This window comes from Pan troglodytes, chromosome 19, assembly GCF_028858775.2.
Source record: "Pan troglodytes isolate AG18354 chromosome 19, NHGRI_mPanTro3-v2.0_pri, whole genome shotgun sequence".
Lineage (NCBI taxonomy): Eukaryota > Metazoa > Chordata > Mammalia > Primates > Hominidae > Pan > Pan troglodytes.
Window position 1 is genome coordinate 37,140,242 of NC_072417.2, and position 18,630 is coordinate 37,158,871.

General features: G+C 38.6%; 1 protein-coding gene across 1 annotated transcript in view; it reads right to left on the bottom strand.

The window, feature by feature from the left end:
• Positions 1–18,630, bottom strand: part of CPD (carboxypeptidase D) — an 88,343-nt gene that overhangs the window by 31,614 nt on the left and 38,099 nt on the right. The window contains exons 3-8 of the mRNA XM_009432467.5: positions 13,673–13,815; positions 12,824–12,993; positions 11,634–11,983; positions 10,960–11,151; positions 7,095–7,262; positions 2,754–2,863 (exon numbers count right to left, since the gene is read on the bottom strand). Coding sequence (XP_009430742.4) covers positions 2,754–2,863; positions 7,095–7,262; positions 10,960–11,151; positions 11,634–11,983; positions 12,824–12,993; positions 13,673–13,815 — 1,133 coding nt within the window. The remainder of the gene's footprint in view (positions 1–2,753; positions 2,864–7,094; positions 7,263–10,959; positions 11,152–11,633; positions 11,984–12,823; positions 12,994–13,672; positions 13,816–18,630) is intronic.

Consider the following 18,630-nt stretch of genomic DNA (forward strand, 5'->3'; position numbering starts at 1 on the left):
GATTTTTAAAAAATTTACAGTTATTTTGCAGTTTCAGGATCTTTTGTGATGCCAACAGTGTGGTTTTGTGTAAAATTTGGTAGTTTTTAAGTCGTTTTATATTGTTTAAAGAAAAACCCTGGGAGATAGGTTATCACATAGCCATCACTGTCTTTGGCTGCTCAGATGTCTCCCAAGACTATTTGCTTTTGAGAAGTTTTGAAGAGTAAAAATAAAGAAACTTTGAATGGTAGCTTCATGGGGGCTTACTAAGGTTAGCAGAAGACAATATTTTTAGAGGAGCTGCTTATTGACCAAGAGAAAAAAGGCTGTGAGTGAAGACTGGGGAGTTTAATTATCACCTTCCTCATTTATTTATTTATTTATTTATTTTTTTTTTGAGACGGAGTCTCGCTCTGTCGCCCAGGCTGGAGTGCAGTGGCGCGATCTCTGCTCACTGCAAGCTCCGCCTCCCAGGTTCCCGCCATTCTCCTGCCTCAGCCTCCCGAGTAGCTGGGACTACAGGCGCCCGCTACCACGCCCGGCTAATTTTTTGTATTTTTAGTAGAGACGGGGTTTCACCGTGTTAGCCAGGATGGTCTCGATCTCCTGACCTCGTAATCCGCCCGCCTCGGCCTCCCAAAGTGCTGGGATTACAGGCGTGAGCCACCGCGCCCGGCCTCACCTTCCTCATTTATAAAATAAGATATGAAGACACAAGATTCCAGGAGGCAGAATGCAGTGGGATCAAGAAATGGAGGAGAATATTGTTAAGACACACATGAGAAACAATTGAGAAGACAGAATCTTAGTGAACTCACATCAGATTACTCAAAGTTCTACTTGAGTTCAATGCAAAGTGATCTACTATGAATAAGAGGGATAGAGCTGGAACAGGAGGCTCAGATAGAGGATAAAGGCTCTGAATCACCATAGTGGGAACTGAGCCAGGGAGTCAAGTAGCTAAACAGGAAATGTTGCCACGTAGGACTGAGGGTTCAGCTGAAGTTGGAGAGCACACATATGGACTATAGCAAATTGCCGTGACAGTGTGACCACTCTAGGCTGTACTTGTAATATTGGTATGGAGAAAAGAGATAATGGTAATTACTGAGGACTGGAGGGCAAAGCAGTTATGTCAAAGGGGTGTACAAGACCCTTAGGAGAATCATTGAAAAGGTATGTCCATGGGTCTACGCTACAGAGAAAGGTAAATCAAATCAAAAGGGTTAATGGTCTAAGAAAACAAAGAGAAGATAAGGAACTAGAAGCCAAAATGAAGGCGAAAAGCAGAAATCATGAGAATGAGCATAGAATGTGATGAGAAAATATGCAAAATCCAGCCATTTAATTTTTATTTTGATGGTTGGGACACTATACATTCTCTTATTACTCCACATATGTACTTCAAAAAGACATATATGTCCAAACAGAAAGCAATAATTCTCTAAGGTGAAATGAACAGCTGTACTCCTCTAGTAGAAACTCTGAACAATCTCACAAGATTCATTTGCAGAGGATGAGGGAATGGGAAAAGTGGAAGGATGGAGGACTGTGACTGGAGAGTACAGAGTTACAGTAATAATATTCATTACCTATAACCAATAATAGTACCAATATAACCAATAACAATACTAAGTCAGTAGTAACACCAAACATTGAAACTAACAAGCCTAGTTTACAAGCCTCAACTTTTAACATGTTTTCTAAGACAATTTTTATTTTTTTGAGACAGGGTCTCAGCTTTGTCACCCAGGCTAGAGTATAGTATTGTGATCAAGCTCACTTCAACCTCAATCTCCTGGGATAGAGCGATCCTCCCACCTCAGCCTCCTAAGTAGCTGGAACAACAAATGCTTGTCACCACAACCGGCTAATTTTTTTTTTTTTTTTTTTTTTTTTTTTTTTTAGTAGAGGCAAGCTCTTGCTATGTTGCCCAGTCTGGTCTCAAACTCCTGAGAGCTCAAGCAATTCTCCTGCCTTGCCCTACCAAAGTGCTACGATTTCAGGCATGAGCCACCAGGCCTGGTCCTAAGAACGATTTTTAAATTAAATTTTCACACACACACACATTTTAACATTCCCGATTGTAAGAGTAATCCATGTTTATCATAGGAAGTTTGGAAAATACAGAAATTTCTGCCTGCTTTTCCTTGCTATATGTAACTACAGGATCTTAAATACCTTAGACTAAAGTTTGGCAATTTTTTCTTGTAAAAAACCAGACAGCAAATATTTCAGACTTTTTAGATGCAAAAGTCTTTGTTGAAACTACTCAACTTTGCCCTTTGATCACTGGATTTTCCTTCTTTAGTTTGTTAATATAGTAAATTATACTGACTTACTTTGAAATGTTGAAGGAGAAAGCAGCCACACACAATATATAAAAATATAGCTGTGGCTGTGTGTCAATACAATTTTATTTACAAAAACAGGTGGTGGGCAAGATTTGGCTCCAGAGCTATAATTCATTAAGCCCTTATCTTGGCCTACTTTACTGGGCTTATAACTTATTTGTCAAATGAAATAAATTGACATGTATATGTTCCAGGTACTGTGTTAAAACCATAGATAAAAGGCCAATGGAGAAAGACATGTAGTGTATTCAAAAGTGAGGTGGGAAACAGGAGAAAAAGCTGTTTTTCGGAAACAGCTGAAAAAGTCATGCTTTATTAACTATGGAAGCACTTGACCTGAGTCTTGCAGGACTTTAAAGCATATTTTTAAATAAAAGAATTAATTTTGTAACATTTTATATTCAAAGACAAGCCTACCTTGGAATAAGAAAGTGCTATTTGTTGGAACACAGCATCATCTGGTGATTTACTATATGTGGCAAGTCCTTGTTCATCATCATCAAAAGGGTAGTTAACCACCAAAGAACCTATAAGGGAAATGAGGAAAATGTATCATGTTGTCTGTTTCAAGATGGATTATTAACATAAAGCTTTTCAGAATACTGCCAGAGAAGAGAAAACAATAAAATTTGCCAAGCAGAATTTCCTCAACAGAAATGAAAATTACACTAATTTCTTCAATTCAAAGTGAATAAGTGAGAAGATATCTTTCAAATGGCTAATTTTCTAAAGCCACAAAAAAAGATTTATAGTACTTCTACCAAACAGTCTACCTCAAAAAAATAATTAGCATCAATACAGAAAGGACTAGCAACAAAAGAAAAAAACAGATATACGGGATTCCATCAAAATCAAAAACTTTTATGCATCAAGAACATAAGAAAGAGAAAAGACAACCTATAGAATGGGGGAAAATGTTTTGCAAGCCTGATAAGGGTCCAGTGTCCAGTATTTAAAAACTCTTACAACTTAACAACAAAGACAAAAACTCAATTAAAAATTGGACAAAGGACTTGAACAGATATTTCTCCAAAGAAGATAGATAAATGGCCAACAAGCTCATGAAAAGATCCTCGGCATCATTAGTTATTGGGGAAATGCACACCAAAACCAAAATGAGGTCCTAATTCTCACCCACTAGGACAGCTATAATAATAAAAATAGAAAATAATAAGTGGTGGTGAGGATACGAAGAAACTGGAACCTCATACATTGCTGGCGGGAATGTAAAATAGTCCAGCCTCTGTGGAAAACAGTTTGGCAATTCCTCAAAAAGCTTAACATGGAATTATCATATGACAATTTCACTCCTAAGTGTACACCCAAAAGAACTGAATACAGGGGCTGCGTACAGTAGTTCACACCTATAATCTCAGCACTTTGGGAGGCCAAGGCAGGCAGGTGGATTGCTTGAGCCCAAGAGTTCAAGATCAGCCTGGGCAACACTGGGAGACCCTGTCTCTACAAAAAATTAAAAATAAGCCAGGTGTGGTGGTGCATGCCTGCAGTTCCAGCTACTTGGGAGGCTGAGGTGGGAGGATTGCCTGAGCTCAGGAGTTTGAGGCTGCAGTGAGCCATGATCACACCACTTACACTCCAGCCTGGGTAACAGAGTGAGACTCTTTCAAAACAAGGGGGGCACGGGGAAAAGAAAACAGGAACTCAAATAGATATTTGAATGCCAATGGGCATAGAAGCATTTTTCATTGTAGTCAAAAAGTCAAAACAACCCAAATGTCCATCAGTACGTAAATGGATAAAGCAAATGTGATATTGATATATACATATGTATATACAATGTACTATTATTCAACCATAGAAAGGAATGAAGTACTGATATATGCCACAACATGAGTGAACCTTGAAAACACTATGCTAAATGAAAGAAGCCAGACACGAAAGGTCACATGTTATAGGATTCCATTTCTATGAAATATCCGGAGATATAGATAAATCCCTATATATAGGTAAATCCCTAGAGACAGAACAAAGATTGGTGGTTACCAGAGGTTGAGGGGAGAAGGGAAAGGGGAGTCACTGTTAAATGGGTGTGGGGTATCCTTTTGCGGAGATAAAAATGTTTTGGAACAAGATAGAGGGGGCGGTTGCAAAACACTATGAATGCACTAAACGCCAGTGGAATTATGTAAACTTCACCTCAATAAAAAAATTAGTATCAAAATTTTTGAAATTTTATGAAAAAGAATATTGCTTTCCCCTATCTTCTTTCAAGATCCTTCTAAATTATAAAGATGGCAGGGAAAGGAATCAGAACATTCTGCCCCAGAATATAACTCTTTAGCATATTAATTATTTAGAGCTGAAGGCAACTGAGAAAGAGCAGATGCAGGAAAGGCTATCTACCCTCCCTCTTTCTGCCTAAAATTAGGGCATAAATTTCCCGTGAGAAAGGCACCTTCCTGGTACCATCAGAGATGGGATAGTCAACGTCAAGATGAGTTGACACAAACAAACCTTAGTAAAATAACCCTCATCTTTCATTAGTTTCCCCCGCATATTTCCTAGTCACTTTCCCACAATGTATTACCCCTAGAAGTCTAAACCCCTTCCTTTGTGTAGTCACTTTTCCACAAGGTATTACCCTTTGTTATGAGAGCACTAAGTCCTTAACACTGCTTTTTTGAGGGTTTCACGTCTTTCCTATGAACTCCCCCACTGCCTGTTGCCTGTGCCGCATACAAACATCAAATAAAATTTGTATGCTTTTTTCTTTTAATCTGTCTTTTGTCAGCTTAATTCACAAGCTCCAGCTGCGGACTCTATGAGGATTTTTTACTCCTGTACAGCAACAAAGAAATTCTCCTTCAAACTGCTTTGCCAAGATTTCAAACTCCATTTAAATAAGGATTTTAAGATGAGAAAACAAAATATGTCACGGAAAGAAAAATGTCTGCATGACTGAAGATTCCTACCTCTCACCATGCCAAGGTCTGGATACCACATCTGTAAATCTGTGACTTATTTTCACTGGAATGTAACTATTATTAACTTTCCAGATTTAGCCAACATGATGTGTGATTTATTATGAGAATATTTTTAAAGCTCTAAATAAGTGAATTCTATCAAACATAGCATTAAACACATAAAATATAATAAAAGAAAACAAAAAATTTATTTTGCCAACCAGGGCATAACTTCATAGTTCTTATTTGACTCTTTGAGAACAATATATGATTACCAACTGTAGAAGTACTTTTTTCTACTATTGGCAATCTTTCAAAGCAATTTTTGGAGAATCTCAATTAATCTCCTAAATCTAAATATCCATCAGTATGTACTGTCATTCTAAAATGGCAGGCTACTCTATATGACATGAAGTCTCCACTATGGTACTTCTGGATATTCCAATAAATGTTGAAACTAAATTTCTTCCCCATTGCCCCTGGTGCTAATACTTGTCACTTTTTTTTTTTTAGTAGTTTTACTGATGTAATTCAAATACCATGCAATTCACCCATTTAAAGTTGTTTATATTCACAGGGTTGTACAACCACTACCACTATCCAGTTATAGAACATTTTTATAACTCCAAAAAGAAGCCCCAAAATCCATTAGCAGTCACTCCCCTATCACCTCTTACCACTATTCACTCCAGCCCAATGCAATCTTTAATCTACTTTCTGTCTCTATGGATATGCCTATTCTAAAAATTTCATAAAAATATAATCAACTTGATAAAGAAAAAAATAATAATCATGCACTATGTGGTCTATTATGACTGGCTTTTGTCACTTAGTGTAAGGTTTCAAGGATCTATGTTGTAGCATGTATCAGCACTTGATTCCTTTTTGAGCCAAATAATATTCATTGTAAGGACAGACCACATTTTATTTATCTATTTATCAGATGATGGTTGTTTGGGTTGTTTCTACTTTTTTGTTATTGTGAATAATCCTGAATGAACGTTCATGTACATTGAACATTCATATACATGAGCACTGTACATTAAATGAGTGAACATTTTGTTCAAGTGAGTTTATGTGTGGACACATTTTGGTTCTCTTGGGTACTGATATCTTCACTCTTATTCGTAACCTTAGTTGGACATTGTGGCGATTTTTAATCTTGACACTCATCCTATTCAACCGATCCATCCTGCTAAATTATATGGAGGTATATGAGCTCAGTTACTACATGAGAATGTGGTCATTCTGCTGCAATTAAGGATATACCAAGTAAAAAAGAGAATATCAAAATCTAAATTTACATAAAAGAGTTTATTAAACTTCAGGGAGAAAACAGAACTAAACATTTGGATCAATTTTTATGAATGACAAAGAATATGTTACCAAGTTCCCAATGTGAGAGATAAATACAAAATACCTGAAGAACTATGAGAGGAAGAGGAGAGGAGGAGGAAGAGCAGAGTAGGGGGACAGGCGGGGGAGAAGGAGAGGAGAAGAGAAAAAAGACAAGACAGAGAAGAAAGGGGAGAGGAGGTAAGAGAAGGGAAAGAGAAGTAGTAGGTGAGAAAAGAGAGGAGAAAGGGGTGGAGAGAAGAGATGGGGGTAAAAGGAGAAGAGAAGAGGAGGAAAAAAGAGAGGAAGGAGGAGGAAAGAAACAGCCAGAACACTGGCTGAAAAAGTAATGAGAAAAGACCTTTACTTTTGTCTGCCATAAAAGCAGTAACAGGATACTCATTTTAAGAAAGCATAACACTACAAACAGATAAAATTCCACCAGGATTTCCAAATGCTCTCAACAAGAACTGATTAGTAGAATATAAAGTTGCCATACCTCCATGCAGGTTTGCTGAAAGTACAAATGGATAGGACTTCATCCAGCTCATTACAGCAATAGTTTCTGGTTGCGTAGGATCTGTGATCTGAACAAACTGGTCTGGGAAATTTCGGTTCAGGTCAAAGTTGTTGCTGTTGTTTCTGCCAATTACACTTATTGAATCTCCTGTATGATATGATAAAGGATTTGAATATAAGCCATGTTCACTTATATTTTATTCCAACACGTACTACTTTAGATACCTTAACTCAAGGCAAATGTGAACACATCAGGCTTCGCTATTATCAATCACCTATGATTATGAAACTGTCTTTGCAAAATTATAACAGTAAAAGAAATCTGACATGGTTGACTCCGCCTTTTTTTTTTTTTTTGAGATGGAGTCTCACTCAGTCACCCAGGCTGGAGTGCAGTGGCGCAATCTCAGCTCACTGCAACCCCCATCTCCCGGGTTCAAGCGATTCTCCCATCTCAGCCTCCCAAGTAGCTGGAATTACAGGCACCTGCCATCATGCCCAGCTAATTTTTGTATTTATTAGTAGAGATGGGGTTTCACTATGTTGGCCAGGCTGGTCTTGAACTCCTGACATCAGGTGACCCGCCCCCCTCAGCCTCCCAAAGTGCTAGGATTACAGGAGTGAGCCACCACGCCCGGCCAGACTCCACCTTACTTCTAACCTCCAAGCTGTCCTTGGTCATTCCTGGGCATCGGCCAAGCTAACTTTGGGAGAAATTTAGCTTACAGTTTAATCTTAAAGCAAGGATGATAACAACCTTTCCCAAAACTAAACCACCTTTGTAAAACTAATGAAAGGTCACAAGGTTGGGATTATAAGAGGGGCCTGAATTTGGCTAACATGTATGTGTAATTAAAGGATAACCAGTCATCGTTTTGGAAGTTGTTAAGATTTGTAACTTCCTCAACTACTCCTGTAGATAACATCACTACTGTAGAACCTAAGATTGGCCTTCTGAGATGTTATTCTGACTTTTGCATTTCTGACAACCAGCTGACGTCACCTGGACCAGTGAGTGAGTTGTAACTCAGCTGGTCCTGTGGTTCCCAACTAGAAGCTGACTCAGCACATGAGGACTGTTTTCCACATCCCTATGATTTCATCCCCAACCAATCAACCCATTCTCTAGTCCCTTGTCCATCAAACTATCTTTGAAAAACCCTAACCTCTGAGCCTTCAGGGAGACTGATTTGAGTGATAACTCCAATTCTCCTGCGTGGCTGGCCTTGCATTAATTAAACTCTTTACTGAGATACCATGGTCTCAATGAACTGTTTTGCCTGTGCAGCAGGCAGGAAGAACCTGTCAGGCATTACCTCTTTTTTTTTTTTTTTTTTTTTTTTTGAGACGGAGCCTCGCCTTGTCGCCCAGGCTGGAGTGCAATGGCACAATCTTGGCTTACTGCAACCTCTGCCTCCTGGGTTCACGCCATTCTCCTGCCTCAGCCTCCCGAGTAGCTGGGATTACAGGTGTGCGCCACCACGCCCAGCTAATTTTTTGTATCTTTAGTAGAGATGAGGTTTCACCATGTTGGCCAGGCTGGTCTCGAACTCCTGACCTCGTGATCCACCCACCTTGGCCTCCCAAAGTGCTGGGATTACAGGAGTGAGCCACAGCGCCTGGCTAGGCATTACAGTTAAAACACATCTTTTTCACATTGCGTGTTTAAAAACTGTATCTCTTCCAGATATTTTGAACAGAGAGGTAAAACCATTATCTTTTTATTTTTGCCCTCTGCTCATAATCTGGGAGGAAAAATATTCCAATTAGACAAATTATATTAAAGCACTGTTTAAGTGTCAATAATTCACATATAATGACATTATCACAATGTTGAGTGGAAATTACTGATCAGAGGGGAACTCTATTTTTTTTTTTTTTTTTTTTGAGACAGAGTCTCACTCTGTGGCCTAGACTGTAGTGCAGTGGCGCCATCTCGGCTCACTGCTACCTCCACCTCCCAGGTTCAAGCAATTCTTGTGCCTCAGTCTCCCGAGTAGCTGGAATTACAGGTGTGTACCACCACGTCCAGCTAATTTTTTGTATTTTTAGTAGAAACAGGGTTTCACCATGTTGGCCAGGCTGCTCTTGAACTCCTGGCCTCAAATGATCCATCTACCTCGACCTCCCAAAGTGCTGGGATTATAAGCGTGAGCCACCGCGCCTGGCCAGGAACTCTATACTCCTCTCTGTACTTGTATAAAGCTCACTAAGACACTGTAAGAAATAGAGCAAATGAAAAGAAAATTGTGATATGCTCACATTAAAGTGATCACAAAAAGATAAAGTTAGCCAAGAGCACAGCTGGAAGTTTAACCTGATGGAGGAGAAAGTTCAATTTAAGCTTAACTGTGCATATTCCATTTTAATAGGGAGTGGGAGCCTTACTATTGTCATTATAATGAGAAAAATTGCAAGAGACTAAAGAAAACTGGAGGGCGCACTAGTGTAATTAGTTCCACCTTTCAGAAAGGTGTGGGGAGTATGTAGAAGGGACTTGTGGCACTGACAAAGAATGAGAACCTTAGGGGGAAAAATCTGAAATATATACATATGTAAGTAAGATCTTGTGCCTATTTGTTCAAGTGAGCTTCTGGGGTACTAATGACCAACTTCTGGGTACTAATGACCAACTAATGACCAACTGATCCTCCCAATGGTCAGGTCAGTGCTAGTAATAAGTCATGAGACTCCATATTATACTATGGTGCCTGATAGATATCATTGCCTGGAAGAAATCATGGGCTGGGAAAAGATGAATTCTTACTCCCCTAGTGTTGTGCATAAGGGTCTGCTGTCCCATCCCACACTATAACGCCCCAGGAGAGATGGGCTTGCCCAGGGAAGGCAAAGAAATGAGAAGTCAATAAATTAGCAAGTCTGGAATATGCACAGGCAGTAGAACTGAGAGTCAAAACAGAGTCACTGACTCAGACAGATATCTGGTTTGGTTTTTCACTTATGAAATAAGGTTCCCAAAATAATGATTTAATAAGAACTGTAAACCCAAAACAAAATTCTAAGGCCCCGCTCAATAGGCAGGGCCTATCTCAACAGATTCCCTCCTCTTGACCAGGGCACTCCAAAGTTAACCTGAAAGACTGGTTCAGGCCACGATGGGAAATGGGGGTCGGACATGCCTCATTATGCCTCCTCTCTTTTGGAAATCAGGAAAAGTCAATCAGCATTAATACCAACACAGACCTTAAGTCTGATAAGAAACATTTACAATCTATTCTCTGTGAAGCCTGCTACCTGGAGGCTTCATCTGCATGATCAAACTTTGGTAACTACAACCTCTTATCCTAACCCAGACATTCCTTTCGATTGATAATAAATCTTTCAACCCTCGCCCGATTTCTGGACCAAGCCAATGTATATCTTAAATGTGTCTGACTGATGTCTCATGTCTTCTTAAAATGTTTAAAACCAAGCTGCACCCTGACTACCCTAAACACATGTCCTCTGGGTCTGAGGGCTGTGTCATGGGCCATGGTCACTCATATTTGGCTCAGAATAAATCTCTTCAAATATTTTACAGAGTTTGACTCTTTGCCAACAGAACTATTGCTAAAATAAAAAAATTTATAAAAGTCTTATACTCTATTTCTAGTAAATAAGAACCATTACCAAGTGGAAGACACCAGTAAATATATAAATTTGATCACCTAATTGTTGAACAGACCAGATCATCATATAAGAATACAAGAGCTAAAATCAATCATAAATTAAAAGGAAAAAAAATTGGAAGAAATTCCAAAAGAACCAGTTCAAATTCTCTTCTCCATCAAAATAATCATTCTATATGATGATCAAATGATTAAGAATTAAATGCTATTCTTTACCTTCCTGGGACTTTTCATACCCATCAGGATTCATGGATGGCATAAGGTGAATTCTAGTGTTATGAACCAAATCTGTGACTTCAGGGTCTGTTCCAAAGTTCTTACAAAGGTATTCTATGAGGTTCAACAGCAGTTCTCTTCCAACCACTTCATTTCCATGCATATTTCCAATGTACTTAAATTCTGGTTCACCTGAAAACAAAATAATTACATGGAAGGCTTTTTTTCCTTCTTAATCATCATGGACTCTGTTTTTTTCCGCAACATATATAAATCCTATACTAAAAAATTTTTTAAACATGTATTTTGGCAAAGGAGGCAGAAAAAACCTTCAGAAATATCTTATAAAGCAGCTTCCTTACTAATACATATGTCTGAGCAGGCTCAAAGCATATATATGCTATATAATATAAATAAATAAAACACTATTAGCAGAATAAATCTAATCTATGCACTTATTAAATACCATGCCTAATATGGGTTAGCAAAAGGATTTCCTTCTCTTCTGGGAAAAGATTGGTTACATTTTCTTTTTTGCTTTCTTTTAATTTTAGTTAGGTTTTCTTAATGCCAGTTATACAAACTGTAGGCGACCTTTCTGAATGAAACATAGCAATATTGAACATGGCTTTGAGGGGCACTACTGAAATTATGTGTAAGACCATACCAATTACCTGGTTCATGGACACCTGGATTATCAGATACCTCCATCACATAAAGTTCTCTTGACTCTACTGATTTTCCCAATGAATAAAGCCGGGTAATGTTAGGATATTCATTGGCAAACCTTCTCAAGAAGATTTCCATATCAGGGAAATGGTGGTGGTGAAAGTCCTTTGGCTGAATTGGCTGGTAGGAGGATGATGTTCCAGAAAGAATATTAGGTATAGCAACTGTGCTAGCAGTTGCTACAGCCTCTGTCGTGTCAGGGATTACTGAAGTTACAGTTGGCCTAAGAGAAAAATCCACCTCTGTGGCTGGTCCTTCTTTCACCACTACATTAGTAACAGTCAATGGCATATACCTGAAAAAAAAATTTGAAAAAGTAAATGGTTTATAGTTAAGACATACAATGCTTTAATATTATAAAAGCACAGTAGCCTTTTCATCCTCTTACACTTAGCGATCTATCAAAACTCAAACTAAATAAAGAGAGATGTGTAAATTTAAGAGTTTTAGGACATTATCTCACAAAGAACCCCAGATTGAACAACTATTTCTCTCACCAAATCTTCTCAAGTACCACACACTAGAATGTATACCAAAAAAATTACACTCAAAGGAAAGAACATGTTGAAAGATGTGGTTGTTACTCCATTGTAACCACTGCTACAGTACTCAAAGAAGGGATAAATTACACAATTCTTTGCAGTGTCTTATCAAACTGACATTCCAACTTCTTTTTCAAGTAGGAAAGCTCAAGATTAAAGGTTATCAATTAAATCCTTATCAAAGTGAGCTTCCAGAAAGCTTTCCAGGGGAGGTGGGAAACCATTCATTTAATATATTAGAAAGCTGATAAGACAGTTCTTCAAAATGTCATTTACAGAGCAATGGGTTTCTTCTACTCTGGTATTCGGTTAGCTTTAAGGCAATGCTTTACACAGCTGAATATCTTTTCAAGTTTTAAAACTTGTCCTTCCTCTAATGCTACAACTATGCTTCACATCCCATTGTACTATTAGACTATGTGACAAAAAACTCCACAATAGTATTTTCTTATTATAAAACGAGAAAAATCAGAAAATAAGGAAAAATAAAAGCCACAAAAAATAAACAACATGTACTAGACTATATTTCTGTCTCAGATATAAAACAGAGACTTGACATTTTAACTAAGAGTCTACATAGTTTAAATTCTTACCCAGTTAAAACTACTGTAAGGTTGTAAGTTCCAGGAACAAGTAATCGGTAGAAATCACCAAATCTGCCTGTTGTGATATTATGATTAATACCAGCCACTGAGATGGTTGCATTCTCTAACCCAGATCCTGTTATGGAATCTTTAACAAATCCTTTCACTCCAATGTGAACCTAAGAAGACAAGAATCCAAGCTCAGAGACGGTGAATTTGGAAGGCAAGAGCGCATAATTTCTCTCTGCACCGATACTACAATTTCTAAAAAATAAAGTGACTCTTCTCTCTCCCCCAAAACATTTTCAATCCCTTGAAGTTTAAACAAAATACAGACAGAAGTATTAAATCCTTAAACTTAAGTCATATGTCTGAACTTGACACTAGTAAGGTGCTTTTAAAATTCCCTCTCCTCAAAGCCAGATTTTTAATTTTCTCAACAAGGTGTAATTGCTGGTGTATTCAATTGCTGTATTAGTCTGGGTGATGTTTAAATTAAACTGATGTCCATGGTTCATATAGTGGTAAAGGCTCACTAGCAAATATGATCACATGACATTGTAAGAACCTGAGAGTACAAATTTGGCTAATTATTTCAGTTGTATAAGTAAGTGTTCCAAGATAGGAAAAGGAAGCCCTATGGAGCAGAGAGCTGGGGGTAAGGGGCAGGGGAAGCAGAGCTAGAATATGTTTTAATAGATTATAATCTAATAATCTTTAAAGATAATTTATAATCTTAAGTAATAAAAAGAGATAAACGACATCTAATACTGTATAGATTATCATTCACATGCATCCAAATTTCTCCCGTATTTAATCCTGTTTCTATACCCCAACCTTCCAGTCATCTACTTTTACCTTTTCAATCAATGTGATCAAAGACTCACGATTGTTCTCCCATTCCTGTCGAAGCTGTGAAGCAGGTGGGTACTTGCAACAAGACAGTTCTAATGTGATCTCAAAACAGTTGGCCCACACATAATTGTAATCTTGCATACCACCTGTAACATAAAAAAAATAAGTTTACTCTCAGAAGGAAAATAATTCTACCCTCCAAAAGACTGAAGAAATTAAATCAGCCATCTCTGGATGTATAAATTTTCTTTTCTTTTCATTAAATTGTTTGAAATTGGAGAAGGCATCTGAACTATAGTGGAGGCTAAGAAGGAAGATTAAAAGGAATTTACATTGAAAAAGAATATATAGTGAAAAAATACATTTAATTAATAGGATGAGCAGTTATAAAAAGTATGAATATATCAGTTAATACCAGTAACAATAATAATAGCAGCTTTGTGTGTTTACTATACACCAGACCTGTTCTAAGAGCTTTATGTGTATTAGCATTTAATCTTTACAGCAATTATATGAGGCAGATACTACTATTTCATCCATTTTACAGATATGAAAAGTAGGGCACAAAGAAATTAAGATTTATAACAGAAAGAAAATAAAGGGTACACATCTCAAAGTTGTGAAGGATATTCATGCCGAAGCATTATTAAGTACCTACGATTCTAACTGTACTTCCCTTTATCAAGAAGGTGGCAAGAGCAAAAAGAAAAACTGTTATCTAGGGTGGCACAGCTACACAAATCAGGGGAAAATAAGACACAATAAATTCTTTCAAAATGTGTTAAACGGAAGATGGAACTTAAAAGGGACTAAGCATCCATGGTCTATCACCTTCACCATGTTTATACCTATATAAGCCCACACACTCATTTTGTTGACAGCCTATTACCCTATCATTCTTGTCACTTGATTTTCTCACATCTTGTTTTTAGTGGATAAAGACTAAAAAGTGGAGAAAGGAGCAGGTGTAACTTCTCTATGATCTCACCTTGCTCTTGCAAAGTACAAATGTGGATTTTAAGGGTCATCTTTCCTCAACCCCCAGTGCATCTCAGATGATGTCACACAGGATCCTTCAGATCAGGAGGGAGAATAACTGATGATCTGATTATATTCATGTTCATCCATGTTAATTCAGCACTTACAAATAATGCCAAGCATTTGTTTCCCTTTCATTGACAGCACCAAAAGATATGCTTCCGTCATAGATTCTTCTGCCACTCACTCCCTTTGGCATTAACATGGGTCTTTATTTATTTATTTATATGCAAAGTGTATGTTAGATGATCACAAAAGACACTTCAAACCCTCGCATTCTATGATGTTTAAAAATACATGCTGATTTAGGCTGGGTGCAATGGCCCATGCCTGTAATCCTAGCACTTTGTGAGGTGGAGGCGGGCAGATTGCCTGAGCTCAGGAGTTTGAGACTAGTCTGGGCAACATGGTGAAACCCTGTCTCTACTAAAAATACAAAAAATTAGCTGGGTGTGGTGGCACGTGCCTGTAGTCCCAGCTACTCGGGAGGCTGAGGCAGAAGAATCGCTTGAACCCAGGAGGCAGAGGTTGCAGTTAGCAGAGATAGTGCCACTGCACTCCAGCCTGGGCAACAGAGTGCGACTCCGTCTCCAAAACAAAAACAAAAACATGCTGATTTGATTACAAGAGAAAAGGCAGGGAGAGAACATGAAAAACAGACAATTCTGAAACCTGTTTCTGGAGAAAGGTCAATGTCATAGTTTTAAGCACAGCTTATTAGGAGTTCATCAAAGAACCGGGGCTTATAAAACATTGAAGAAAAGCAAACAATACAGCAAAAATAACAAAACTTTGACAGAAATAAAATCGCAGCAATATTATTGGAGCCTAAACTCTTAATCTCATTTTTGCTGAAGTTTCATTATGTGCTTTGAAACACATCTAGTTCTTGAAATATGCACACCTTACCTAACGCAATATGCTCCATTTCACTGGCATATTTATAGGATAGATATTGGTAAGACAAAAAAGTTAGGTTAAGTGTACGCACCAAAAACTTGTAAAGAAGAAATTAGGCAAAGAACCTTTAAAAATCCAGGACTCCGTGAACTCTAACCAATGCCATTTTGAATAAGTACAAGGAAGAAAACTGAACACAATCCTGAAGTTACCCAAGCAGGATCACAAGGATACTTGTGATGTGACATCTCATCTCAGGAGATGATCTGATTATATTCATGTTCATCCATGTTAATTCAGCACTTACAAATAACGCCAAGCGTTTTGTTTCCAATCAGAGGAGGGGACAACTACATCCATAAATAATTAAATATGATAGCAGAGGACAGTGGTGAATGTTGTACAGCAATGTAAATGTACTTAATGCAAGGGAATTGTACCCTTAAAAAGTTACAATGGTAAATTTTATATTATGTATACTTTACCGCAATTTAAAAAATGAAATAGGCTGGGAGAGGTGGCTCATGCCTGTAATCCTAACACTTTGGGAGGCTGAAGGCAGTACCTAGAATAGTGCCTGGCATACAGTAGGTGCTCAATAAATATTTTGGAAGCCTGGGCAGACTGCTTGAGCTCAGGAGTTTGAGACCAGCCTAGGCAACATAGCAAAACCCCATCTCTACAAAAAATACAAAAAAATTAGCTGGGCATGGTGGCACATGCCTGTCATCATAGCTACTCAGGAGGTTGAGGTGGGAGGATTGCTTAAGCTCAGGAGTTCAAGGCTGCAGTGAGCCAAGATTGCGCCACTGCACTCCAGTCTGGGTAACAAAGTAAGACCTATCTTGGAAAAAAAAGAAAAAAATGATATTAATAATAGAGATATTATGGGTCTATGCCACTAATTTCAATTTTGGAGTTGAGGGAAGATCTATAAAGGCTTCTTGGGGAGGCAGTTTTTTAGTTATATCTTAAAGATAAAACTGTAAGTCAGCCAAAAGGATGCGGGGGTTCAGGAGCACTGCAGTCAGGGAAAATGGCTTTGTAAAGGTGGAGGCTGCTGGTGTATGTGACCACCAGCTATGAGGCTGATAAGGCCACAGAATGAGGGCAGCAGCACAGAGCTGCAGGGATGTCATGAATGGTGAGGCTGGAAAGGTAAGTAGGGTCTAAAGGAGGCTGAGGATAAAGTTTTCCGTGGCTTTCCAAAGCATAAAAAAAAATGGCATTTCATTTGTTAGTTTTGAACAGAAAAGTAGTATGATGAATAGAAGACAGTACGGTCTGGAAAGGCGTGGGGGATTGGAAGCAAAAAGCCCGGTTAGGCAGTTTCTTACAATGATACATGTAAAAAGTAATTAGGCCTAAAATGATGTGGTAGCAACTCTGTGGAAGAGAAGGGAAAGATGTGAGATAAGATACTGACAGGATCTGATAGATAGTGGGAGTTGAGAGAAAGAAAGGAATCAAAGAGGACCTCTGGCCTGATCAATTGGGCTAATGATGATGCCATTAACAGAAAAAATAAGGTCTGTGAGAGTAACTGAGCAGAAAGGGGCATGTTGAATTTGAGGTATTTGTAGAATATTTAGACAGAAATACCCAAGAAGGAATTCAAAAAGACAGGTCTGGAGCTTGGGGAGAAGAGTAGTCCTTTTCAAGAAATGATCATTTAAGACTAGGAAGTTCAGTTTTCTTTTGGCAAATATTTATTGAGCACCTAGTATATGCCAGGCACTATTCTAGGTGCTTGGGGATATGGTGATGAACAAAACAGACAAGGTCCCTGCTTTCTCATAACATTCTTTTAAAATTTAAAAACTTTAAATTCTAAAATATAAAAAACTTATAGAATTCTTACATAGGGGAAGCAGACAGTAAACAAGTATAAATAAGAAAAATATCAGATAGTGAGAAGTGCTATGCAGAATTTTTTTTTTTTTTTTGGAGACTGAGTCTCACTCTGTCGCCAGGCTGGAGTGCAGTGGCGCGATCTTGGCTCACTGCAACCTCCACCTCCCAGGTTCAAGCAATTCTCCTGACTCAACCTCCCGAGTAGCTAGGACTACAGGCTCATGCCACCACACCCAGCTAATTTTCTGTATTTTTAGTAGAGACGGGGTTTCACCATGTTGGCCAGGCTGGTCTCCATCTCTTGACCTCGTGATCCACCCGCCTCAGCCTCCCAAAGTGCTGGGATTACAGGCGTGAGCCACCACGCCCGGCCTAGAAAATTTAAGTAGAGTGATGTGATACAGCTACTGATTGGTGGCAACTAGAGACTAGGTAGTTATAAAAAGCCTTCATGAGGAGGTAATATTAAGTCAAGATCTGAAAAACAAGATGCAGCCAGCCTGGTAAAAGTCAGTGGGAAGAACATTTCAAAGGCAGGGGGAAAAGTTTGGTAAGTGTAAGGAATAGAAAGAAAGCTACTGTGGCTGGACAATAACAGACAAGGGAAGAATGGCACAAGTTGAGGTCGAGGGATTCTGGCAAAACAACATCATAAACAGCTTTGGCAGCTAGGGCAAGAAGTTGGGGATTTTATCCTAAGTGCAGTAGGAACCACAGGAGGGGTTTGGTTTTTGTTTGATTGTGCTAAAGAACACATAATACAAATTTCACCATATTAACCATTTTTACATGTACAGTACAATAGTGTTAACTATATTCACATTGCTGTGCAATAGAGCTCTAGAACATTTTCTTTTTTTTGAGACGGACTTTCGCTCTTGTTGCCCAGGCTGGAGTGCAATGGCTCAATCTCGGCTCACCGCAACCTCCGCCTCCCAGGTTCAAGCAATTCTCCTGCCTCAGCCTCCTGAGTAGCTGAGATTACAGGCATGCAGCACTACGCCTGGCTAATTTTGTATTTTTTTTAGTAGAGACAGGGTTTCCCCATGTTGAGGCTGGTCTCGAACTCCTGACCTCAGGTGATCCGCCCGCCTCGGCCTCCCAAAGTGCTGGGATTACAGGCGTGACCCACCGCACCCAGCCCTAGAACATTTTCATCTCGCAAAAAA